Raw genomic sequence first — 27,978 nt, forward strand, 5'->3', positions numbered from 1 at the left:
ATATTTTTGCCAAGTTCTTTTGATACGCAACATGGAGCACTGTGCTTACGTGTCGCAATGAGGCACCCACACACTCAACAAGTCGTTTTCCAAAGCCTGGACAGCCATGCCAGCGCAGCACACCGAGTCCCAATGAAGATTAGAAAACAACGCAATGTGGGCGGACTAACACCTGCTCTGTCACTTTTCGAGGCTCGTCCTCGTGGGAACCGGCGTGAAGGTTAGCCCCAAATTGTGAGAGAATCTCCGGGCGCCGACGCCTATATAGTCGGCAGGCCAACCATAGCCGTGGTGTGGACGACATCTACTGCAATTAGACGCCAAGTTCCCACGTCAGCACTGCCTTAGTGAAAGTTTCCAGACACGACAATGGAACGCCGCGAAATTTACCTGGCGAACATTAGTATCATAGCAGGGCCGACATGCAACAAGTCGACATCGCTTCGCTCGGAGCCTCTGGGAAGGCCGGCGTTCTTGTAATGGGATCTCAGGTAAAGTGCCTCTCGCTTGAAAGTTTCCGAGAATTCCTACCGCGTACACCCTTAATATCATCTGCATTTATTTTCTCGCACAAGTCGTAGAGCTTAATTCGGTGGAGAAACGGCATTTGCATTTTAAATATCGGTCGTCCCGGGACTTCGCCGCTCGTTTAATGAAGGTTCGTCCGCGGTGTTCTAACTCCAGCGTACACACGTCTCGATTTGTGTCTGATTTGATTATCATTTCGAGAAGAGCTGCATTCTTGCAAAAACGTCGGGCCTCCATAACTATCTCCGTAACTCACATCAGACGTATTTGTAACAGTTTAGAAAGTAGTTCTAACGCAGTTCCTTTCACAGCCTCTGGGTTTCGAAGTGAGGACGATATAATGTTTCATACGCTATTTTCCTTAAAGAAACTTCACAAAGCCCATGTGCTTAAAGAGTTTCGAAGTTTCGAAAAAGAGATTATCGCACCCATTGCCCCTGGTGAAGCCGAACGGGTCAATAACACCGAACTACGAGCGTACATGCATATCAAAAACACGTAAGGCGGTGACATCAATCGGAAATAACAAGAACCGCTTAATGACACTTAACAACTTTCGCCCTATAGTAGTACAGTCAACCCTCGATTTATGAACACCCTCGGTTCCCCGAAAAATCGTTCATAAATCGAGGGATTCATAAATCGGAAATTCAGTTAACTGAGTACTATCGAGCAAATAATGCAACAGTATTTCCGAGTTGGGATTGTGTTTATAATGCCATATATTGTGTAATTTTGCTTTTGACCATGCCTTCTGCTGTGTCAATCTTGGAAATAAGAGATGTCACCACATTCGCACTGGACTGGTCTCGGATTTCCTCCGGGATTTTAAACCTCCGTTTATTAATCTCCGGGTGACAGCGACCACCTTATTCATACACCGAGGTCAGGAACACTTGGTCGCACCTTGTGCGACCCCGGGAAACCCGTTTGTTGTTCGGATTTCGAGGGGTTAAGAACCGAGGGTGCAATACCTGGAAAACGTTTTGTCCGTTCAGACGTCATTCATAAGACCACGGAATTATCCGTTTGAAGGTTTCTGTTGACCTCGGAACGATCCGTTCATAAATTGAGGGCAAAAACGCTGGGCAACTCCTAGTTGGTTCCCAGAAATTCCGTTCATTATTCGAATATCGAGGTTCATAAAACGAGGGAAAAATGAATGGAAAAAGTCTGGTTCCCTGTGCTCGTGTTCATAAAACCAGGGAATTCATAAATCGAAGGTTCATAAATCGAGGGTTGACTGTATTACTCTCGAAATGATTATTATTGTGATCTGATGACAAACGCAGCGATAAAGAATCTCGACGAGCAATGTACAAGGCTCACGGTGTATCCTCTACCGCAATTTTAAAGCTCGAAAAAAGAAAAGAAAAGAAAACGCCGCCACAGACTTGGCATCTGCAGTGTAACAATAACTAGGGACACGCCACTGACTCGAATACTTTCTAATATACGATAACGTCCTCACGCTATGGAACGACGCAGACGGTTGCTACATATATGCAAATGCGAAGGGAAATGCACCACGGGAGGGAATCCACGAATGGTACTTATATGGCCGCCGTGTATATATTGGGGCCATTTTATATATAGGCGACCGTCTGGGGGATCGTTTCGGTGACCCTTGTAATCGGTCGCGTTCCTCGTGAGAACGGATAAGGCTAATTGTCTTGCATCGCACGTTCTCATCTCACAACGGCTTTCGATGGCAGTTCCCACAATACACACTCGACAAGGATATGGCATCTCTCTCTCATGGAAGGAGCACGGTCAAGGCGATCGCGACGCTGCAGTTCGAAGTCACGCGATCAATCGATAACGTCCGGAGGGCGCGACATGACCGAGTGGATGCACAGCATTCGCTCGTAGGTGGTACTACTTCTAAGGTCATGTCGAAGACAGGAAGGTGAATCCTATACCACCGTCTGTGCTGTCTCAGGTATTCCTGGGTTTGCTCGCAGACTTTCCAGACGGATTCACAGGGAGGGGGGCACAGTTCCTTCTGAAGTCGGCCCAGGACGCCCATACTAACCCTCTATCTCTCAATCTTTCCTGCCATCAGTCCACGTCTGTACGCCGCCCATAGCACCAGTTGCTTCGCGGTGCTAACACACAAATAAAAAAGGAGAGAGAGAGAGAGGTAATGTCGTGTAATCTGAGTGGATATCTGCACTGTATTCCTTTCATTCCCGCTATGGTTAGGAGGGGGGGAAACAGAGAGAGAGAGAGAGACGTCACCCTTTACTGTTTTACTGTCTTTTCACTTCTCTGTGAAGTATGCATGCATTACTCACGTACTGAACATCAGTGTAGGAGTGAGTTGCACGGGTTTGGCTAATTCAACCACGGTCTATCTGATTTGGCGAGTAATACCCCTTTGGTCCTGCGACAATTCTACTTGAAATTGAAATTCTACTTAGGGTATTGTCATCAGAAATCTGTTCTTTTTCTTCAGATACAATGAGTTCTAATACCCCTGTCACACGGGCAGTCTTCAATGATCATTGAAAATGCGTGTAGCGACACCAAGCGTGTGACGTGTCAACTTCCCAAAGAGTATTGGATTCAATGTTCCCCGACAGGTTGACACGTGACACGCAAGGTGGCGCTACACGCATTTTCAATGACAATTGGTTTCAATGATCATTGAAGACTGCCCGTGTGACAGGGGTATCAAACGTTACATTGATTAGGCAAATTTCCACGCTCAATTAAAAAAATAATTTATTTCAATTAGAAGTCGTCAAAAATATTTGTAATAGGTGGCAAGTTGAATGGCCGGAAGGCAGCCGCTTACCCCATATTTTTTCTGTCGAGCCGTTCTTTTATACTGGTCAAATGACACGTTTCGTGCCGCACGCTGTATGTAAATTGACAAAAACAAATACAGTGAGACTGTGATGCAGTTCTATGAAAACTCGTGATGCGGACAATTGGAAAACGGCGGGCCACTCACTGTGTAATATACGTGCCCGTTGCGCTCGAATAAGCGGTGCATATCTGAACCCATTCTCACGCGCTACTTGCCGATGTCACCTTTCGTCGACTATACACTCTCTATTAGTTTTCATTCAAAAGCGGATGTAATTATTTGTTACTACAACAATGCATCGATATCGAATTGCAAGTTCCGCGAGAGGGCTTACTCTCACGAAACCGGTTTCGATGGAAGCTTAAAGGGACACTACGAAACGTCTTGATTGTGTGTCATCATATGGCGTGGGCTAGAAACGATTCCGTTTTCGTTTTTTTCTCAGGACCATTGTGCGCATCATGCAAGTAACACGCCAGCTGCATCATCATCGTAACACTGAGGTGATGGCTTAGAAACGTCAATAGAAAGAGGCTTATTGATAACGTCAGAGGAATAACGATTATGACGTCATAAAGAGCGACCACGCCGATCATAGGGCGCAGGTAGATGGGCGGTACAAGTCACTAAACAAGCTTATTTGGTGACTTATTTGGTGGCGGAAGATGATAACGGAATAAGCAGGGAATGCTAAAATCGTGTGGTGCTACATAACGTACGTTATGTTTATGGCGCCTTCCGAAATGTCGGATGGTAAAGTCGCGATAAAACTGCGTTCACAGGTATGAGTTCGTTATTGTACGTCGAGATACGATGCTATTATCCATATAGAGCGTTTGCATTATATCCATACCATTGAGCGTATCCATAAGTTTGGGTTTGATTGTAGAAAAAAAAAAAAAAAAGAGGAGGAAATCCCTTCCTTATTTACGGAAAATTGGATTGGAGGTAGGTGATACCCAACAGTGGTCTGCTGCTCCAGATCTTGGGGGGACCCTTCAATGACGCAAATAGAAAACAGAGAGAAAAACAAAATCCAAGTTTTCGTAAATGAACAGGTATTTTCTCCCTCCTAGACTTCATTCTCTCTCTCTCTTTCTTTTTCACTCCCTCCCTCTTCCTAGGCTTCTTTTTCTCTCTCTGCCTCTGTCTTTCTTTTTCACTTCAGAGGTAATGCCCCGCGGAGAAGCCGAAGGCAACCACAACATCCGCCATCATTCTCCCACGAGTAGCTCTTTTGAAAATCACAACTGCGTGGTTCTACGTCTACCCATTTCATGCTCAGAGCCGAATATATTCCGGTCGAGGTGTTAGCAGTGTCGTAGCCGTTAGTAGAGCGCGACCTCCCGCGCGCCGGTTCCCGGTACGGCGCACACGGCGCCATGAAGCCCAGATCTCCAACTTCTCCCAAGTTATGGTGTCTGTACTTTGTAGGTGAAGAAGAGCGAAAGTTTGTTCACAGCGTGACAGTGCTTTCGTAACCACTGTGCTCACAGTGAACGATGACCCAATAAAGCGTGATAAGTAATTATTGGTTCGCTTTTTCAATATTAATAGAATCAAAAGTCCACTTACGAAATTTCGCTCTCCCGGATGTGTGACAGGTAAAAGGTGACGCTGACGCGCACATATAACTCACCGTGGTCTCTATACAGTCACCGTTTTTTTGAGAGTTCAGACTGGTCAAAGTCACACACACACACACACAAAACCCCCAGCAGAAGGCAGAAAAGCGTTAGAGACGTTGTCAATAGACTATAGCCTTGCTCTTGCTCTTTGACTCATATCCATAGCTGCTTCGCAACGAAGTAATGACTCGACGCCGAACTGACAGGTTGCTGATCACGAAGAGAAAATATCGGAGGATTCAGGAATACTGTGAAACGAGACACACACATATTGTATTGCTTGTATACCAGAGGGAGTTCTCTCTGGCATACTATATGCTGTGACACCGAGATTACATGCGTACTTGTGCTCACGTAATCTCGATGTCGCAACATTAGTAATAATGATGAGGGCGGCAACATTTCCTTGAGTCTGAGGAAGGACAAAACACGGATGGAACACGGAACGAAGTGAACGACACGGGACACAAACCAGCAAACCAGCCATGCAGATTGCTGGTTTGAGTCCAGTGTGGTCCACTTCGTTCCGTGTTCCATCTGTGTGTTGTCCTTTCTCAGACTCAAGGAAATGTTGCCGCTCTCACCGTTCCAACAGCTCACTTGCACCCTCCCGATTTGTTCGTCATTAGTAATAAATCCAAATCATTGAACCTCTCCACCGGAGGGGACCCAAGTACAATGTACTGCAAGTTCAAGTACATGGGGGTGGCTGGCAGATGGCTAATCAGTGTGGTGCTTCCCTTCGCAGAGCAGCCCAGGAAGAAAACAACCTTGATCTATGTGTTCACCCCTGTGCACTCACACTTTCAGCACATTGTGCTGCTTGGAGGGGCTGTTGACCCTCAAAGTACACTTCTCTCTATGGCGCGCCCAGCACTGTCACGCGATGAGTCCATAATATGGTTGACGTCTTCACAATCGCCAACTATAGCGCTGGCCGTCAAGGGTGTTAATGGGCGTTGAACGAGGCCCCTGACCTTCAAGAACAACGAAAGCACTCCTCGCCACGACCGAACCGCCTTCTCATATCTCGGAAGGCTATAAAATGAAACGAGCGACCTTTTCACCCACTGCCTTGTTTGTGAGCCCGCTACGGTGTCGTGACGCCGTTCACTCCTCCGCTCATGAGACAAACGGGGCCTTCTCGTCCACACACAAACCCATTTCATTAGGACGACGCGCGATAGATGGGCGATATCGTCCTCGGACCTGACACAGACGACCTGCAGGCGTGACGGGGTCCCACCAATACCAAGGTGCAGCAGGTGTTTCTTCCGGGGTTGGTAAACGTTAGTCGAGCGGACCGGCCGCTGCTTTTAAAGCTCGCTATTGTATTACACAAGCTGCCAAAGGGAAAAATTGAGGTCGACTTTTTGAGACACCTGCCGCATTCATTGACTCGTACGCGTTATACGCCGCGCACGATATGCGACGTGCTCTCGTTAACGAAGACCTGTGTCACATTTGCCGTGGTTAATACGGTAATGAATGTTTTTCGAGTAATCCGCGATGAGATGCTGTAACGTAACTGTCTTGACCGTCTACATGTCCTGTGGTGCCTGATTGGTAAGAAGCGATGATCCACGAGAACAGAGAAAATAATAGGCGATGGACGAGTTCTTCTTCTTCTACCAATGAGATGGCGGCCGTAAGCCACTAAGGGAGATTGGCCAGGACAAACAGGACAAACTATGTCTGTGTGGTAGTGGTGGGGAGTAAGGCCCAGCCGCACGTACTTATGACATATATATGGCGTATGATGTCTAAGGCATGAACAACAAGTGCGTATGCATGTACGTAGGGATATGCGTATAGGACGACTATGCAGTTTTCTTCCTCGTCCTTCTCCTTCTTCTTTTTTTTTTTTGTCTTTTTCATTTTCCTTTCATGTCGCGACTACTTGCTTGTGAAGGCAAGCAGCATGACAACGTTTACGTTTAATTTAGTGTTCTTGTCGGCAGAGATCATGACCCGTGGCGAGAGTAGGCTTGGTAGAAGGGGAACGAGAGGTCGGCCCGCCGTGTCAAGTTTCTCTAGTGAAAAGAGTTCGTGCTTTTAATTGTGAGTAGAAAAAGAAAAAGAAAAGAGAAGGAAAAAACAAAGACATTGTTGTGGATAATGGGATTTAACAAATATACGAAGTCAAACGCGAAGAGATTAGTCTGAAGGACCAGCGTCACGAGCAAGCAACAGGCTCCATGAGTGAGGACGGCGACGAAGCTTATGCATCTTCCTCCTCGCAATTCCTTCCTCCTGCAAAATGAAGACAGAGCAGAGATCGACAATGATGCCAAAGCACAATTTCGCCCTGTCCAATACAAAACTACAATATTCGCCGCGTCCTGAGGATCCTTCGGAGCAAATAAACCCCCATCCCAAGAGAAGAAATTATTCAGAACCGACACCATCGGAATCGGACGTGCCGCAAGAGACCAGTGACCCTACCGAGGAAATTAAGTCCCGTGATCATAATCACAGTTAAATAAGCGTGTCGTTGTGCGTCCGGAGACCGAAGACGCCGTTAACTATTATTCCGTCGTGTCTTCCAGACATGCTAAGCTAAACCTCTGCCCTCGGGCGATTGATTTTCTTTTGCAAGCTTCTACGACTTGGCGCTCTTACCGCTTCTTTCCGTTCCAAATACCGAGCACGAATACGCGAGATCGCACGTTGCGGGACGCTATGCTTAACACGCAATGATGCGAAGGTGCTTGAGGGTGCGTGCGGATCTGGTGATGAGCCGTTGTCACGTTTTCGGAGGCGGCAGCAAATAAGTGACTTATAAATGTTATTTCGTACTGAAAAGCGCATGGCGGCAGACGTGTGCACGACTTCGCTGACGATACGAGGAGGGCATATCAACCTAGCCATCGCTTTCCAAGAACTCGTCAGAACACCTTTCTTAACTGAAGTTGCGCGAAGCGGCGGTGCAGCACACCCATTTTAATCAAATACTTTCAGTTGCCGCATAGTTCAAATGCCCTTTCAGTTTGTTGACCTAGAGCATATGTATAGCCCAATCACTCCCAGTGATTTTTTGTAAAACAAACGGATTTTCGACATGCTTATTTCGCCACACGTTGGCGACACGGTAGTTCGCACTAAGTTGCACTATAGTTGCACTATAGTCGCACTAAGACAAATGGAAAATATTATATTGGCCTCCCGAACGTATCGCTGCGAAGGAAATAGCTCGGGAACATGTTTTCCACAGTCCAAAGTTCCGTCAAATCTAGACCGTGATGTATGACCTCACTGCTTATGTGCTCAGACCCCTTTGGGACATCCTATGTGCAGCGACTCCATTGTCGTGGTATATAACCCTAGGCAAGGATGGATATCACCCGCATTAAACAGATGCTTCATGCATTGTTAAGTAAAACACCGGTGCACCGATCAGCGGGGCCAGGAGATCCACCATTCTGTCCCTTTTCTTGCTGAGCTCGGGATTACTCGAGCCCTCAAAGGTGGAGTATTTCGGATAAATCCGAAAACCAGCACTTCGAGTTATGGTCAAGCTGAGCAAATTCAAAGAGGTATGGTCAGAAGAACAAGGACAGACCAGGAAGAGGGCGTGAAGGGATATTGTCGAATGGTATCTTCCGAAGAGATATAATGCGACTCTCCATCCACATCCCCTATAGCTTCTTGGTCTGTCCTTGTTCTTAGTGTATGTCTATGTTCATACCGCGTTAAACTTGCTAAGCTCATCAAAGCTTCCCATACTTCTGAATAACCCTTTCCAGTTCGCATTCGCGCATCCTTCATTTCTAAACGTCAGAGATGCAACAAAGAGCAGCACACACAGCATGCCATAACTTTACGGAGTCTATCGCGATACGTGAACCCAAACTTTGAGCGGTAAGCGACCGAACGAACATTTCGGAAGGGAAGCACATTTATGGTAGATGATAAACTTGGACTAGCAACAAAAGAGTTTCTTCCATTTTTAGAGAGAGAGAGAGAGAGCCCTCCTTTTGACCCGGTGCAGACCTGCCGCGGTCCTTGTAAACCACATCACGGTTCGTCAAGAGCCCAAAGACAGACAGCCCAGAATCTTACTACGTCCGCCTGCTAGTTGCTTTTGTTGCGTGCTGCGGCATGCTTGGTTGCGATCGCCCATTTCTTTGTAGCTGTTCAGGCGCCTGTGTAGGAAACGAAAAGCCACGGAGGTGCATGACCTAGACCCTCACGCACACGCCTCGCTAAGGACTGGCAAGCTGCTCAGCGCACCTCGTCGCTTTCCGAGAGTTTGGTGAAAACTGGGACATTTTCTCGCGGGCGAATTGTCCAATTACGAGCATCTCAGGCAAATTTGTGCACCTGGGTGTCAGTATTCGAGCAACAAAGAAGCAGGATGAAAGAAAGCTTTTGTCTCCGCGAGGTTCTGTACTGTTACATGTGTAAAGTAACATACAGCTCTTGCATCATCCTCTTGCGACGGAGTTTCATTACCTTGTGTTAACAAACACTGTTACCTCATCGCTGACGCGTTGCAAGTCTTGTACAATCCCCAGATGCATCATCCAGCTGGGTGGACATTTTTTAGCCGTTAATGCACTTCACACAAAACAAGCAATTAAAAGTGTTAACAAGTCCCAACCGTCGCCACACCAGCACTGGACGGCTGTTTCAGCCTTGCTGGACCTCTTCAGCAGTGCGCTGGTGGACGACGATTGAGTGGGCGGCGTCAGAAGGCCACGTAGAACGTGATATCCTCCCGTCAGGGTGAGAGACTCACCACTGAAAGTCCAGTGCAACGCCAGTAAAATACATGTACAGAAGGGGAAAATAGCCGAAGCTCAGAGTCTGATTGTTTTCGCAGAACGTGCGTGTGGTCGCAGTATCCGCAAATTCTACGGACAACGGCAGAAGTATTATAGGGCGCAGGCGAGCTAGTACATTGCCAAGGAAGAAAAACCCGAGACTGCAGCACAAGGACATGTGTTTGAGAACGTGTCGTGTCTTGTCCGTGCTCTCTATATCGGGGGTTTTTTCGCTCGGGGTTTCGACTAACAAGTTGAAGAAAATCCATGAAATCCGTATTTTTATTTTAAGGCTCAATCGCGATTAAAACCATCCATATAAAGTTACACAGTTTAATTGGAACACAGTGAGCTTGAAAGATGTCGAAGTAGATGAGCACACGGCCCGCGTGCTCTGAGGGAAACGCGTGCATGCGTGCGTCTCTAAGCCATAGTAAGCAGTTCGAACGCCCCGTTAGGCCTATACTGGCAAACTGTTCAGCATCTCAGCCGATTCAGCTAGAAGAAAATATAGGAAGTGGTGAAGGCAAACCGAAAGAATGGAAAACAACTGGTCATGCGTCGAGGAGTCCTGGCATTCCATCATGGACCACTTTGAATACACACAGGAAGGTATCGGAGCCGTGACAGATGTCTGTCAGAGGGAGGCGGCGGAAGGCCACTCTGGATCGGCCGACAACACGACCAAAGAGTCATCTGTGAAACGCGAGATCGGCTTTCGTGGGGCACTCCCAGATTTGCCAAGAAAATCAGACCTGGAACGGTTTTTCGGCGTTCCTAAAGCGTCCGAAAGGAAGACGGCAGCGTCGACCGCGAAAGGCGGGTTCGGCTTTCGTGAAGTACTCCCAGTAACGTCCGAAGAGTCGTTCGTGGAAGGTTTGCTCGGCTTTCGTGAAGTACTCCCAGTAACGTCCGAAGAGTCATTCGTGGAAGGTTTGCTCGGCGCTCGAGGAGCACTCGGAAGAGCCCAAAAGAGTCATCCGCGTAAGGAGAGAGAGAACAACGCCCGAAGAAGGAAGGAGAGTTCAGCTTTCGTGAAGCAGTCGAAACAACTCTAGAAGGGTCACAAGGAGGTATGGAGCTCGCTTTGGTTACGTACGTACATCTATAGAGGTACGGCCCAACAATGTCCTGGATGTTTTACTCAGCGAACTTCAGCTAACCTCCTGCAAGGTGATCGAGCGCACCAGGGCAGTGCGCGAACATTCATGCACAATTGTCGCTGATGAGGTTATTCAACTGAATGTCAAGCCAGATTGTGCATTATGGAGTGTTGAACATGAACATGGAAAATGTGTGTACTCGAAGCTGGTGTGTTATGTGCACTCCTGACATTTTTTGTGTGTCGACACATCTTACATCTTAGGTTCGATACCTTGTGGGCTTATTCTTGTACGCTTTCATTAATTGGAAGGTCACGCTTTTCGGTTGTATGTATATAGTCAGAAGTGATCTCCCTAGCGCAACTCTCGCTTCATTTGGTCAAATTTTCGACGAAACGTTTCGCCATAAGTTCGCCAGACAGCTTGTGCAGGTGAGCAACAACATCTGCACACGTACAAATGAGGTTTGAACAGTTTGGCTACCTGAGTCATTATTTTCAGTTTAACCTGATACAAACCTAGCCAATAGTTGCAGCGAAATGACGTTGCAGGGTTGTCGTTGTGGGGGCATTATTTCGGCAGGCAGTTCGCGTGACTTCACGTTACACGGTGGACAGTGCGGTGTATGTGTTTCGCATGGCGATAACAATACGTACTACTTAGGTTGTCGCTGTGTGGCGATGTGACTGATATAGTGTAACAAAGAATGACGTCACGTCAGACGTCTTGCTGTGTGCATGGTGCAGCATTTTTAGCGAGCAGAACACCCCAAAGCAAAACCGAACCTTGTTCTATATGGGACACACCAGATCACGAGCGGTGCTTGCACTGTAACAAAAGACAGAGCAAATAAATTATGTGAACCAGGAAATGATCTCGCCCCGCACTGCCTGCATAGCTGATACAGAAGCCGTGGAAACGCTTCCTGCTGAATGGCTATTAGGGCCCTAAGCTGCACTGAGAAAAGAAAGATTAATTCACCCAGGATATCAAAGTGGTCCTAATTACCCCGTAGAAGCAAAGTCAGAGTTTTCGATCCGTAATTAGACTCTAACTATACCATGCTTTAGAGAGTCGTCAGCATATAGCTATAGCCTCACAAGGGATACCGAAGAGGTGCTACGGGCGCCGTACCATATGCCATAGTCGGACGAAATGTCCCTGAGGAGACACCTACCGGGTGCGACCCAACGCTATATAAATGGTATTTTCGTGGTTCGTGGTACAGATGCATTTCAAAATTCTGCAACTTCTATACGTTGTGCACCGATAGCGGGATACCCGATACAAACTATATATTCGAAATCCACGTTGCAAAGTAAAGTGTATGAAAATGAATAACCAATCTTTCCAAAAAATCATCATCCAAAGGCCACTCGTAGTCGCCGTACTATTGTGAAGGGGCTCATTATGTCATTTCCCACATCCCCACTGCAGCAACGGGGTGGAGTATATCGCCCCTCTGACGATTAAACTCCCCATTCATCATCTCGAAATAAACTTGTTTAGTCGTCATATACAATGACATATCGCAGTTCTCTAACAGTTACCTGGTAACTTTCATATCCTATATCGTTTGATTGCTCCCGCCCGCACAGGTAATATTGTATAAGGACTATGTTATCTGTTGCGTATTAGAGGATGGCGAATCAGAACGTTGAGTGGTGGCTGCATCAGCTATTGTGCATTATATTGAAATTTTGGAATACTGATAAGAATAGCCATGGTGTATGACACAAAATATCAAATACGCTTACATGCACTTGCGAGTATAAACTACGTACAAGACAAATGTACGTAATTTAAGTAAAAATACGCGCGAAACTACTGACTGAATTGAGCTGCGCCAACCAATGGACACATCATGAACTGTTTTCGAAAAAAAAAAAAAAAAAAAAAAGAATACCGAACCTGAAAAGTAAGTCGAAGACATTTACGAACTTACCCATAAAGCGCGGAAAGATCGAATATACTCGTACATCAAAGGAAGGAACCCAGTGAATTAAATGTGTCATCAAATTAGTATCACAGTCAAACAATTCCACCTGTTCTTTGGCCTCGAAGACCACTCACCAATCTACTCGCAATACTTTTCCCCAGTGATGGCCACTAACTACTTCTACAGTAGTTTAACTATAACTACTAACTACTTTGCGATGGAGTAGTTTAACTAGTAGTTCAACTACTTTTCAGTGGAGGTAGTTAAAACTACTTCTTTAACTACTGCAGTGTAGTTTAACTACATCTATAACTACTTAACGTTGTCCATCAACACCAATCCCATTCTATAGCGTTCTTAGACCCCTAAATATGAATCACAAGCAGTGATAAAAGTGAAAATTTAGTACACATGCATGACACAATTGCTCTGCACCTCCGTTCTCATCAAACAAGTAGCTCAAGGTAAAAGTCGGAAGCACAGTCATGCGGTAAAGCTTGCGGCAAAATCGGAAGTAGTTGGCGTCTGCAGTAACCTAACTACTGTAGTCAACTACTCGAAATAGTAGTTTAACTAGTAGTTGCACACTACATTTCTGCAAGTAGTTGATAACTACTTTTTAACTACAATCAGGTAGTTTAACTACTAGTTTAACTACATGTAGTTAACTACTGGCCATCACTGCTTTTCCCATAGCATGATTACATCCTAGAGTTACATAGGTTCAAGGACCGGACCCACAGAACGGTGACCGTCAAAACGCCTTTTCACGCTCGCCTACGCGATAGCATCTTCGGCAACAGCCGCCATTACAATATGAATACCGCTACGAACGAAAACGTCCGTGTCGAGTACCATCAGCTCCAAGATATATTACCGGCCAAAGTGTCGCTGATGACCAATTAAAGCGTCACAACGGCGGAGACTAATGAGAACCCCTGGGCAAGGATGCGGCGGACAGCGGAAGTCCGACAGCCGGAACCGTACAGTCGACCCCGTTCCAGCGATTGTTGGCAAAGAAGCGCTGCTCACGCCATTCAATCACGGATATCGCCCCTCACCTGGCGGATTTCTCCTACCGGGTTTTTGCCGATCGGGTCGCCAGTGACACCGTAACTACCTCCAGTTCTTCACATCACGAGGCGCCGACACGCAAGGCCCTTATTATGTTTCTGCTATACGCCGGCTGGTATTATTTTGTTACGTCTTGATATCGGTTGCGAGGATCTACATATACCAGGAAGCCTATATGACCGAAGATGTGTAGGTTTAATACCCAAGCAGATTTTATGCGACGTCGTTGTATGAACTGCGATGGATGACCGAAGTGAACATGCTACGGTGGTCAGGCGATCAATACAATGAAGGTTGTCCGGTATTACTTCTTCCTGATCACTGGGAATAAGAAGAAGGCTGGGCTCAAAAAGAAAGGCCCTGCGAATTGATGCACTCCTAAGGCCGCACAGCATACACGACTTTCCGTGTATCGAAACAGAGAAGCGAGCTCTCAGCACCGTTATTCTACGAATCAGTATACTTACATTGTAACAAAAACCCGCCATGACGTGCGCAAAGAGAGCTTTCCGCTGATCCTTGCCAATCCAGCCGTATAAAACCGGCGACACGACCTCATCGTATACACAGTTTGTCTATACAGACCTTACGTTTGTTCGCGCTTGCGAGGAACGCCTTAAACTCCAAAGTATTTGGGCCCGCAAATAGAGGCAAATCGCACGATGGACCACGCCCTCTCAACTCTCGGCCCGATTCACCGGAACGGATCATTTCCTTGCTCCGAAAAGCACCTTGCATCTGCCGCCACGCCCAGTCTTCTGATTCATGCTTCTTTATAGTACACTCTCGTCCATTTTTTCTTTTGTTACGCACTTGAACTTCAGTAGATACAAAAGTAGCATTATCTTGGCCGTCGCATCGAAAACCGAAAAGGAGCAGCTCCGGTATCACGCTCAGACGTGGCGCTTGCAGGCTTCCTCTTGGGCTGTACCTGCGGCTCCACTGCACGACGGAATTGACGGGACTTTTAGAAATATGTTCGTAAACATTGTCGAGCAACCACGTTGTTAGGTAAACTCAACTTGGAAGTTATTTTTTAAGCTCTTCACACAAAAAGGAATCCATCGCGACAGGGCAGAGCCAGATTGCTAAGGCACCTCCCTGTATAGACGAAGCCGCGGGGCTATCTTCCGGCCAAGATGATGATGATGATTTGGGTTTTTTTGGCGCAAAAGCTACTAGGGCTATAATGCGCCAAACAACAAGGTAATGTGATGAACCTAGTTAAAAACTTGAGATGCTCATGTTAAAACACTTGGCTAGTAGTGGCTTAAAAAAACATGAAAGGGTTAAGAAAGGAGCTCACTATCTTCTGGCAAGGGCGTGATCGCAAACTCCTTTCAAATTTCTAATTGTTTATATTTACCTGCGCAATGTACGACAACAGGCACCACCATTAGATGACTCATAACGAGGTTCGGATAAAAAATAGCACGGCAAAGAGGAGAGATGACGATCTCAATAGAATTAGCACCAGGCCGTCTCGATTCCGTATATATCTCGACGAGACGGCGAGAGCCTGCTGCTCTGCACCATTTGATCGGTGACAGGAGCGGAGAAAAACGGTCAGGCGTCGAGTGAAGCCGTCATCTTCGGGTATAGTGCTCTCGCTGACCTGATTCACGAGGGTCAAGGAGTACCAGAAGAGATGCTCTGCGAAGCGAAACCGGATTTTCATTTCACCTTTGCCATCCGGACAATATGGCCCCTATTCGCATACAATATACGGAAGGTGGAACGTCCCAGACGTATGCATACCTTAGCGTATAGGCTTCAGCAATGAATCTGGTCCATGTGCTTCCGTCTCCATAGGTGCTAAAGCCACGGTATCGGCAACGCTGAATAGCTCGAGCAATATGACATGCGTGAGTTTGAATGCGTACAATGTGGTCGCACATCATGAGAACCTGATGCAGACGACGGATAACGGGGCTCTGAAGATATTTACGTGTGTTCTTTTTCAATTCAGTTTCTCAGAGACTATCGAACAAGAATGAAGTGAAACTCCTACGGGTGTCACAGTATTTCCTGAGAAACCGGTCGAGATTCTCAGGACTGACGCAGTCTTTGTTTCATGTTGCAGATTCCTTCAATTAGGTACAGGGAAGCAATGCGCCAAATGTTACACCTTGCCAATTTAACTCGCTTAGTGATGACCTATACGTTCTCGACCTAAAACCAGTTACAGTGAACCCTCGTTAATATGACCCCCGATAATCTGACACACGCACTTTACGACCATACTCTTGGGGAACAATGCTGTGAAACCTCTGAAAATCTCCCCCGTTAATATGACAATTCCGCATTATGACCAAATTTTTCGGGAACGACCATGGTCATAATAACGAGGGTTCACTGTATTTACTGTCCATTCGCAGTACACATGTTTGCACACAACAAGGAACTTCCGACGGAAAGAGTTAAAGTGTCCCGAGGAAGCACATACGGGAGTCAATATACAGCATTAATGACGCAGCCCTGCGCGACAAGTGTATAGCGAGATGCGAGTTGCCGTGCCAATTTGAAAGCGGAGAGCGATTTTGTTGTGAACGGTGAGGCAATCTTACTCCAGCAATGTTTAACCGCAGCACCGCGAGAACACGTCTTTGAAGTTTATAAACACCGCTTGCAATTCCTTCTGCCACCTGACCTTCGGGGCAATTCATGAAGCGCACAGCACCCGGCTAAGTGTATCTTCGTGCAATTCACGGAGACCTCCCACTTGGAGGTAGTCCACTGCTTCGCCAGGCGCCATTCTATTGTACCGTAAACGAATTGGTACGGCAAGCGCTTCTTCGGCAGAAAATTCGCACGCTCCCCATGCGGCTCATTTAGGTTAATATACCTCTGCACTTCCCCCGGTGTGTGAGAGGAAAACGTTCACGGAAGGAAAACGTTCGAGTTATAAAGCTTTCAAAGCGTCCTCGCTAAAAAAGGGGTCGCAAATCAAATAACTAATGACCCGCGCTGGTTCAACAAAAGCGCCCGCTTGAGGAAGGCGGTTTATAATTTCGAACCAGAAATACGCGTAGACAAAATTACTCGTACAACGTGATCGAAGAAATGAAGTTGAAACTTGGAGAAGTAGCAGGCTAACACAGTGTCCGTTTAGCTTATTTCGGCGTATACCTATTCCGAGCGTTTGTCCTGGAACTATAATGCAACCGACGCAAACTACAGAAGAGAACCCGCGTAGGCAGAATGATACGTAGTCCATATTACCTTTCTACGTTAATGAGTAATATATGTAGTTCACGGTTAATTTATCTTTCTCAGTTAATGAGTATGTCAGTTCAATGACCAGCAGGACGACAAACGAAGGGGGAAAAGATTAAATTTGATATCGGGTTCAACGATATACGCTCGGCTTTGAGGCACTGGTTATTTTTACGTGCGAAGAAATGCCCCGAGGAATACATCCATTCGTCCCGCAAATGGCGAAATACCAAGTTACAAACACAACCGTTATTCCGGTTGTAAATGCTCCTTTGAACGCTTAAAAAACCAAAAAGATTTAAAAGCTGCAGATAATGTTGAAACAAGGCCATCAGGCTCATCTGCGGCACCGATCCAGGTTCCTGATTGCTCATCTCATACCGGGAAGCGCGTCTAGCCAAGGCTAACACCACTCTGGCTGGACAAACTAGTTTTCGAAGTCATATTTAAAGAGTAACAATTTTTTTTTTTTTACCATCTCTGTTAGACGCAGAGTACGGGCCTTCAGTTGACTGATGCAACGCGTCAATTGAATGAAACGGCTGGAACAATGTGAAGCGAGACTCGCCGTGGCTGTATTATACGTAAGCGGTAACGGCACTGGAAGGAATGGAGGAAAAGTATTTTAAACGCACAATTATAGCGTACGAAGGATAAACAGGAGACTATTTTCCTTTTCCGCGCCAGACGAGTAGCAGATGAAACTTGCAAGAGACAAGCGAGGCATACAGTACACAGTTGACATTCGCGGTAGTGGTGTCCAGGTACCGTGGGTAGAACTGCCATGCCAGTCATAGCAGTGCCCACGTCGACGGGTTCGTACGCAAACGTGTACTTTTGTTTCCCGTTACGCATATTCAATTACTTCGGCTAATAATTAACCAATATTCGTAAGGGTGTACCTCCACAAGGAGCCTGTATTGCCGGTTGCCCGGGTTTGCCCGTCTCATGTCATCGAACGAGGCCTTCTGCTTTCTCCCGAGCTTTCTGTAACAAGACAATAACCTGTCAACGGCTATCCAGTCATGGTGGGAGGGGACGACGAATCTGCCATTCGGTTTGTCTCCGCAAACACCATTGTTTATGTCTTGCGCTGACCCCGATACTGATTGTATTTTTTATTGATTTATTTTTTAAACAAAGCGCATAACTGATTCGGTGCTACCGTCGATGTTTTCAATTACACCTGCTCGTTACCAGGGCGGGGCAGACACCGTCTTTATATCTCCGGCATCGTTTCTTTTCGCGTTATAAAAACGGCACTTTCATTCTTTCGTCGCCTATAAGCAGTTCGAACGCATCACACCAGGACGTTCAACACGACAGGAAATTGTACCGAATCCGACTTATCAGTCAATGCGCCTGATCTTTATATCGCAATGGGCAATTCTCCTGACAATGTTGCACATAAACGGGGATAAACTGCGAGAGAGCATGCAATCTCGCACAGGTACAAGAGAAAAAAGCTGTTGCACATAACTCGACCAGAACGAGACTGAGACGTTAAAACGTTATTTTAGTAGTCTATATTTAGTATTTTAATGTCCGGTTGTAATCTATAGCCTGATCTCTAAAAGCACGTACGGGAAGTCAGGTGCCCCCCGATGTTCTGTTGTGCCGATAAATTCCTCTTTACTAATGCGTTCCAGAGTTGCAAAAAACATCGTAAAAATCGCCTAGAAATCTGTATTGTGAAGACGAAACTCAAGTGCTGCCGTCGTTCAAAAGTGATCTACCTACAACGCGGGTACTTTAACTTTTCCCCCTTTCTTTCTCTGCCAGTACCCTCCAATGAAGCACATGCCACCACCGTGCATGGGCAACCAGCACGAGATCACATTCACACGGAGGGAAGGCTGTACGTTGTCCACCTGCCTTTGCGTCACTCTGGCTGTCATATTCGTCACGCTTGGAGCCGCCGCGGGAATCTACTACGGCAGTGAGTTGAATTCCACATCTCTCAAAATGGGAAGAAGGGTGGGTGGCACTAACCGTGTATTCACACGAGCGACATTCCCTGCAGAAGCGGAAGACGCGAAAAGCGTCATAGTCTTCTGAGCGCAAGCGCTCAACGTCCAGTGTTCACGTACACTCTGCTAACCGTGGGGAATATCCTGCAACACAGTCAAAAGATATTCTGTAGCAGACGACAGGAAAGACGCTGACGGTGTCGTCTGCGAAGTGTCGTCTGCTAGGTGCGCAGTACGCCACTCCCGATATTACGCACCGTGTGAATGCTCACATAACACGGGACAGAACTTCGTCTCTGTGAGCAGTGTTTTTGCTTTTTCTTCCACTAGAATCTTCCGTGAGGATGTCGCTCGTGTGAATACACAGTAATATCTATATGCCGGCGGAATACTTCGAAATACATTGTACCCGATGTTTTTTATTGCTCTCCGCAGTGCGCATATTCGCTTACGTTAGTAAAACATTGTTTAGGAGAACAATACGGTGAAGGGATTTGAAACTGACCGCAACAACAGTGAATTAATGTCGGTTGGTTTTCGGCACCAAACGCGCCCTTGAAGCGCGCTTCGCTGCAAGTAGCGCGTTAATGCGGAAAAAACGACTTCACAGGCGCGAAATCTGGTCCCCGCAGTCCGTAGTTCGTTTTCAACCCTGTGGTGTAATTGGGGCTATGTTTTCCTTGTATTTACTTGTCGCTCTTGTTTTCAAGAAAATTTCAATTTTTTTAAAATTAATTTTCTTTCTGTAGTCGTAAGAAATGTTCAATACGGTAGCTAGGATGCTAAACACTTTTTTTTTTTGAATCGCCGTTAGATTTATATTGCGAACTGTAACTTGATTTACCCTGTAATTTTACACCGTACAATCATCTTGCTTCTTTTCAGTTCAGTTCCTCGAAGGACAACGTACAACAGGTGAGTGCAGCACGCACTGCTAGAATAACAGTTGTATAGCAGGTACAGGTTGTTTACTTGTCTCTCGACTGTTCTTCCAGAGCGCGTTTACAAAGGGGCATTCACTGTGACCGAAGGAGACAAGTTTAGCGAAAACCTAGTGAACAGCATCACTGATGATTTCATCATGAAGGCTGACTTTTACAAAGTTAAGGTACGGGGGAAAAGCGGGAGCAGCGTGAAAGATTCCTACGTTTACTAAGACAGTACTTCCACATTCCTTGCAGCTGGATCAGCTCTTCAATGCCAGCACTTATCAGTCTGGGTTTAAGAAATCGGAAATTATCGCATTCAATAAGTAAGAGGTTTATTATGTTCAATGCAAAGCCTGCACGTCGTCTTGGAGATAAGCTTCGATTTCTGACTGTTTTCTGCCAACCCTCGATACGCAGGAGACACAACCGAGAGCTAACGGTGCATTTCAACGTCCACTTCGCTCCGAATCGGAAATACGTCGATGCCGGCGACCTATACTTCGTATTCACGGACGAAGTTCTGCGGGGCAAAATGGGAATTTTCGACGGTCTCAAGATTGACCCGGAGTCGATCACAGTTCAAGGTATTTGGACTTACCGTGCTGCTACCTTTTTGAGTTGTGCTTGTTCACCTGTACAGTGGTTTATCCAGAATCGCAAGCACGGAGGTGGGGATCAGTTCAAGTTGTATCATTGCCGACTGAAGCTTAAATAACAAAGGCCCCTCAGTATGGGATGGACAGGAAAGGAAGGGAGAGGGCTGTCGAAGGGAGGTCTGGTCTGGATAAATCATAGTGTATTGTTCCGTTCCATCGCGCGCTCACCTGACTGTACCTGGACATGCAGGCCTGACCTCGAGCTCAACCTGCTGTGGACACGAAAGTCGTTTTTGTCGTGTATAACGATTGTAAACGAACTGAAACCGAAGCACTAAACCCTAATTTTCACTAATGAGCTAAGCAACATGGTAGCGCGCCAAACAGTACACGAGGAACAGGAATGACGAGAAGGGGATAAGCGCTTCTCCCATTCTCGTCGTTCGCTGTTCCTCGTGTGCTGTTTGGCGTGCTACCATGTTGTTTAGTACATACCAATCAGCCAGACTTGCTGCTCTCGTTTCACTGATGGCTTTGTTTTACCCTTTCCTTGCGCAGAGAGAAGGCTTATCACCGATCCTTTGGCCGAACAGTGGACTCCCAAAAGGCAGTACCCCGGCTACCTGGCAGGACTCACGACGCAAGAACCGGTCGTCATACCTCCGCGTCGATGCGAACCTCTATCTATCGACCACTGCCGAGGATTGCCCTACAACTTGACGTCTTACCCCAATGCTGTTGGCCACAACACACCCAAAGAAGTTTACAAAGACCTGGTCGCTTACCGGCAGCTCGTCGACTCCGAGTGTTACCCACTTGCTGCAGAGTTTGTCTGCCAGTTACTGCAACCCGAATGTGTGGACAACGAGATGGTGACGCCATGCAGAGACTTCTGTGAAGGTAAGTAACGTTCTGGTATGGTAAAGGTCTGTACTACATTCTCAAGTTTCTGTAGAATTTTGGAGCGCGTGTCGGAAACTCTTGCCGAAGACTCTCGTCGGAAAGATTGACTGCAACAAATTCCCACTCTACAACGGGAAAAACAGCTGTAAGACAAAGCCCGGTAGGTTTTCTCTTTCCGTTGTTGTACACCCAAGACGAGGTGTAGAAGATAAAAATGTGCTCGCCAATTTCAGGATGTGCCAATGAACTCAAGGCGAGAGGGAAGACCGTCAGGATATGTGATGGCGTTGTCGATTGTCCAGATTTTTCGGACGAAACGTCCTGCGGTAAGTTCTCCCAACATGTACACGCGACAGATCAAAGGAGCAGTGTACATTTTCCATTTTCGTTTTCCATTGTGTACAACGCGCGTTTTACATAAGAATAACGAGCGTAGCTGACATGTAGCGTGCGCGTGAGTTCCTTGATTAGCACGCGCTTTAGAAGCTTTCGTATGCCTTCTGAGCATCCCATCCGAGTGAGGCGCTCGCTGACCTCGCTCCGATGGATGGATGGACCCATGACGACGAGAGAAGCGCAAACTAGGCAGGGGCGGATTTAAGGGTCTGTCATGGGGGGGGGGGGGGGTCTTAAGGAAATTTCGTGCTTTGCGGAACAGCATCATCCAGGAGATAGGGTTTTTACATAGAGAACACAACCGTATGGGGGGGCGGTCGCCCCCCCCTCCCTTAAATCCGCCCCTGCAAAACCAGGTGGCTCGTGGAGCGACGTCATCCGGCTGTACCCAAGCGAACGTGGTCAGCTCCGCGCCGGATCCGTAGCCAACAAATTGTCAGTCACAAATGAGAGCTCATCTTCTCTCGAGGTCACGGCAGCGGGGTCAAGCAACACCACCTAGAGACAAAGCGTGATCGCTTGAGTGACGTGAGGTAACAATTATGCCAATGAAGACGTTGCCTTCAGCGGCCGTAACTATGGAAATCGAGGCCGCCATCAGCGGCATGGGCAACCACTGGTTGCCACAGAAAGTCTGCGGCTGTGTTTCAAAATCGTCCGTGGCGATTGGCTGACATCTTGGCTGGCTGCTGCGATTGGCGGACTTTATATGTCTACGTGCGAAGGAGTGAGAGGAGTTATTAAGCAGGCCTCTTCTGTATCTAGGTGGCGTTGGGTCAGGCCGCGCCTCCCACGTTGCGCCGCCGATTGCTGATTTTTCGGGGCGTTTCTGTAGATTGAATTACGCAACTATAAGACACCGTCCAACAAAAATATTTTGCATCATAAGATTCAGTAACGTTAACATATGTAAAAGTTGATTTCTCAAATTTCTTTTTCATTGACAAACAATTTGTAATGTGTGTCGCACACGCAGAGTTTGAGAATCGTACGAGACGTGTAGATTCTTCACACTTCAGAATATGTGGTGGAAACTTTACACACCGCTTATGGGCTGCTTTCTGCACTACCTCCTGTGCTGTGCGGCTTAATACGGATATCTCCTCTACTGTAGATCACTGCGGAGCAGGGCTTCTACACTGTGGAGACAGACAGTGTATCGACATTACTCAAAGGTGTGACTCAAGGCTGGACTGCACAAACGGAGCTGATGAGCAGAATTGCTGTAAGTGCTGCGATATAGCAAATCTCTCTTGCTTTGAGACCAACTGCATAGCCATGATTCCCTCATACTGAGGTTGCAAGTTATGTTTCAGTAACTCTGGCATCGAACTCGGACATCATCAGCACATCACCATTACTGCATCCTCATCAGGGCTACCTCATGGCAAATGAGAAGGGAAAATACAAAAAAATCTGCATGGATGACTTCAATTCAACATTGCCATTATTTCGCCGTGATGTTATACTAAAAAATCTTGCTACAACAGCGTGTTCTATCCTGAATTTAGGGTGTGTAGAATAGAATCAAGTTTTCATTTAGATGCTAAACAATCGATGAGACAGCATATGAACAAAAACAAAACAAAAATGTTCCCTGTAAAATTTCTAGACCTCCATCGAGAATGGAACTGCATCAAGATGGAAACAGTAGTGACGGATACCTCCAGATAGTCGATCCACAATCACCTGGACTAAGGTGTGTCTCTCAGCCAGTTGACTTACTGTTGTTGACTGAATGTTGATGAGTTTGTTGTTGACAAACAAATCTTTTTTTTTTACTTTCCTGTTTCCCTTTTAGGTTTACGCCTTCTGAATGCCGCACAAAGCTTGTTGTATACCTACACTGCAGTATTCAAGGTATAGAGCTGGTACTACACTCTTTGAACGCATGCTTTAAGTACTTGTGGGTAGAGCCCTGCGCGGATGAGATTTTTGGCATCCGCATCCGACCCGCATCCGCGCAACCGTTATCCACATCCGATCCGCATCCGCAGCACACACAACAGTTTACATCCGCATCCGATCCGCTGACCAAAACGCACCGTCCGCATCCGATCCCCAAAATCCGCACGTTTCGAAGGACGCGTAAAGACCGCCGGAAGCATATGTTGGTATAATTTCGGATGACTCCATGCTGTCACGGAACGACTCACGACGACAAGCAAAGGTAAACATTACAACAAACGCGTTATGGAGAGACTTCTGGAAAGCTACCTCGTCGGTGCTCGCGCGGTTCGAGACGCCAGAATGCCTTTTCTCCCGTCTTGGCCGTGCATGGTCAAAGATGAACCCGAGCATGCGCTCGCTGTCGCAGCGCAATACAAATAAATTGCTGGTGGAAAAATTACAGCACGCGGTATATCCGCATCCGATCCGCTGCCGATCCGCTGCCTTCGTATCCGCATCCGATCCGCATCCGATCCGCACACCGCAGAAAGTTCTTAATTTTCATCCGAATCCGCAAGTATCTTGCGGATATCCACGGATATCCGCGGATGGTGCAGGGCTCTACTTGTGGGTGTCAGTGGAATAGCCTGCCTGTAAGGACTGTCAGCAACATCGTCTGATCTGCATAAACAATTTTTAACAAGTTTCGTAGTGAACTGGCCCTGTATTCTTTCATTGTATTAATATATAGCCATTCACATTTTTCTGTCCATTTGGTGTATACATATTCTGTGTATTTTGCTTCGTTTGTATCATACGTATGTTATCATGCCGATGCAGACATTTTCAGCGACATATTTATGTAACCCTGTTCCCCCTCATGTAATGCCATTGCGGGCACTTGAGGCACTCGCATAAATAAATATACAACATTTTAACATGTTTTCAGAATGTGGAAAGTCCACTGCTACCCCTCCTCAGAATCTCACAACCACGTACCTAACAAAGCCAGGACGTCATGGAGAATGGCCATGGCACGTCATGTTACAGAAGAACAACAAGCACTTCTGCGATGGCACACTTATAAACAACAGATGGCTCTTGACATCAAGTGTTTGTTTTGAAAGGTAAATGTCTGTTGCCATATTTACATGATTATAATTGTTATGTCTGTTAGCACACAATTTGTACAGCAGAACTTGCAGAGACCATTCGTTATAGGCAGTGTGGGTGCAATTGAGTCAAAAGACACCTCTCGGGCCGGTTTAGGATGACAGCGTTGTTGGTGATGATGATGCTGATTCAGAGTTTAATGGCGCAAGGGCAGCTTGAGCCAGGGTTGTGAAATATCTTGCGATACCCCACTCGTTACACAATGTGGATGACACGTGAAGCTCTCATTGGCCCGGTACAAAGGGCTGACAAGAAGACACGTATCACAAAGACTTCTTTCCTCAACGAGATTTATTTTATCTTCCTGGGGGTCCTGAGTCCTCCAAGTTAAAAACAAGTAAAACAAGCAAAGCAACGGAGACACAGGAATGAGGGAAACAGTCTCCCCTTACTTTCACTGGAAAATGGAGTTCTCTGCTCCCCTCCTCCTGGGGTATCTGCCATACTACGTAACGTATTTTGCGGTGGGTTTGGTTAAGTCAACCATGGTCTATCTGATTTAGCAAGAAAAACGTTACATTGACTAGGTAAATTTCCGAGTTCAATTTAAAAAAAATAATTTATTTCAATTAAAAGTAATTTTAGTAGGTGGCAAATTGAATGCCCGGAAGGTAGCCACTAACCCCATAATTTTCTGTTGAGCCGTTTTTTTTTGTTTTGTTTTTTACAAAGGTCAAATGACACGTTACGTGACCCACCCTCTATGTACATGCACACCATTACTGCTACCTCATCGGTTATTGTAGAAAATTTTGTTCTTACTTCAATACATGAACTTATTTATTCCTAGCATATGATAGATCAAAATCAGCTTTAACTTTTCAAATATTTATGCTGATGTAAACATGTTAAGATGCACGGTGACTCAGCTTGTCCATGCATGCCGAATTGCAAAGTGCATCATAAAGAGGCAGTCCAGGTCATCCTTGTCTTTGCCTTCCTCCATCTGCATTGGCTTCGTTACTTTATTCCTCACAAAGCTGTCATAGTTACATAATAACGCACTTGACCATTCCGGACATATAGGAACAATATCCGGAGGAAGCGTTGAAACATAATTTTTGCTACCTCATGGCACAGAGAGAGTGATAAGGCTTCTCTGGACTGTTTCGTCTTTAAAAATATGGCTATCGATGGCAAGTAACTTAATAAAACTTTTTAAAATGTTTTCATACGCACAGCCAAGATGCTCAAGGATGGACAGTTCGCCTTGGCTCCGTTAGGAAACTCTCCACGTCACCATTTGACCTCTACCTGAAGGTCATTCAGATTGTTCACTCACCTATGCTGAATGCTCATCTATCCCTGGTGCGTATAGAAAGCGAAATCAGCGAGTCCCACTATATTAGGCCCAGCTGCCTGCCAGCGCCAAACCAAAGAGCATCTGTAGGAGAAACATGCGTTACGCTTGGCTATGACTTGAAAGGTAAGGATCTAAATCTCTACTGTTAAGCAGAATTGTAGCTTGTTCTAGACCTTTCTCTTTCTATACACCATAGATCTTGTGCTAACACAGTTTGCAGGAAAGCACGGGCTGACACTAATGCTAGCGTGCAGATACAGATGAACTACCACATATCAAATTTCGTGGACAATGCTAGAATGTGTTTCAGAGAGCTCTCACAATCCTCAAATTATTAAATTCCAAGAACGGGAGTGATTAAAAAATTGCCGAAATCGTGCGAACCAATGGCGGTCACTAGGTCCACCACAGGTTATACTGCCTTTCAAAATGCACACCCAGCATGTACCCAGCAAGTATTACCCTTTTGCATTTTATCTCCTACTACGTGATACAGTTGTGTGTTCTTGAACCTGGCCAAACTGCCTTTTGCGTAAGACAGTCTCGAAGCTTCGTAGAACAGGGGATTATGATCAATTTCGAAAGTTCGATACACTCCTGTGCCTTATGGTTTTTGTAGCTATATAGCTTACGAGTTTCTCGCCTAAAAGTTTCTCGAGATTATTTTGCACTTCGATGTAGCCTACAATGAAGTACTAGTGGATATTGGCCATCGCTATAGCAAGGATTTAACACATTGATGTACAAAGGGTACACTTAAGAGTATTTGCTTAAAAATTTCTATTTGTAACACAGGTGACCAGATGGAGCAGCTAAACCTCGAGATTGTCACATTTACGGAATGTCATAACTCAAGCCACCCAGGAACGGGTAGTACCATTTGTGGCAGTCAGCTGGACGGCAGTCACAATTCAATATGCATGGTCAGTTTTAGAGCCGCTACACCTGCAGCACGGATTGTGAATGTGCACTCTATTTTTCAGCACGAATCCTTGCCAGGGCGGCCCCTAATGTGTTGGAGAGGCGATCGCTGGTACCTGTTTGGAGTAGGGAGTACAGCAAACACATGCACTGATCGCCCTATCCCGCAGCAGTTTCACACCATATCGTCTCATCTGCAGTGGATTTCAACTGTTGTAGGAAACAAGAAGTCATCCTAGTCTTCAAACAAATCTGATAATTCCTGGTATATCGGCAGCAGCCCAGGTGTTTCAACATTCCAAGAACTTTTCGACTCCTTCATGGCATTGAGTCCTCTGCTGCACAAGACTGCACACAGCACACACACACACACACGTAAACCTGTACAGATGCACATAACTTCATTCATACCACATCTAGTCTTGTGCAGCCTGTTCATAACTTTAAGCACAGATAGTGTATGTACATAGGGGGGACACACATCTGCACTGGTGGCAAGAGGGTACTCTGGCATAGAGGCAGGGCTGTAGGAAATTATATTCCACCTAGAGCTTGCATACTTCCAAGAAGAAATTCGTATCATTTTGCATTTGACTTTTTTACAAATTTAGAAATGCATGTTTTCTCAGAGTATAGAGGTGTCACTGATGGATCAACTAATGACATGCTCTGGACTCTGCTTAGAGTTTTCATGTGTACATATCTGACCAAACCTCATCATTTTGTGTTTACTGGTAGTTTGCTGGAATTAACGTTTGAGCTGGTAATGCAAGGTATATGAAGCAGAATTTGTGCACTGACAGTTATCCCCCCTATTTGCACTGCACC

General features: G+C 46.2%; 1 protein-coding gene across 1 annotated transcript; it reads left to right on the forward strand.

Annotated features, from left to right (window-relative positions):
- Positions 1–27,816, forward strand: LOC135377471 (atrial natriuretic peptide-converting enzyme-like). Its single transcript, XM_064609889.1, has 17 exons — positions 1–491; positions 18,852–19,008; positions 19,925–19,954; positions 20,035–20,147; positions 20,221–20,291; positions 20,386–20,552; positions 21,123–21,464; positions 21,520–21,627; positions 21,701–21,793; positions 22,978–23,088; positions 23,180–23,375; positions 23,476–23,562; positions 23,665–23,723; positions 24,703–24,880; positions 26,108–26,352; positions 27,025–27,152; positions 27,213–27,816. The coding sequence occupies exons 1-17, from the start codon at positions 423–425 to the stop codon at positions 27,387–27,389; spliced, it is 2,331 nt and encodes a 776-aa protein (XP_064465959.1). The 5' UTR covers positions 1–422; the 3' UTR covers positions 27,390–27,816.
- The last annotated feature ends 162 nt before the right edge of the window (positions 27,817–27,978 follow it).

The sequence above is a fragment of the Ornithodoros turicata genome, chromosome 1 (genome assembly GCF_037126465.1).
Source record: "Ornithodoros turicata isolate Travis chromosome 1, ASM3712646v1, whole genome shotgun sequence".
NCBI classification, from domain to species: Eukaryota; Metazoa; Arthropoda; class Arachnida; order Ixodida; family Argasidae; genus Ornithodoros; species Ornithodoros turicata.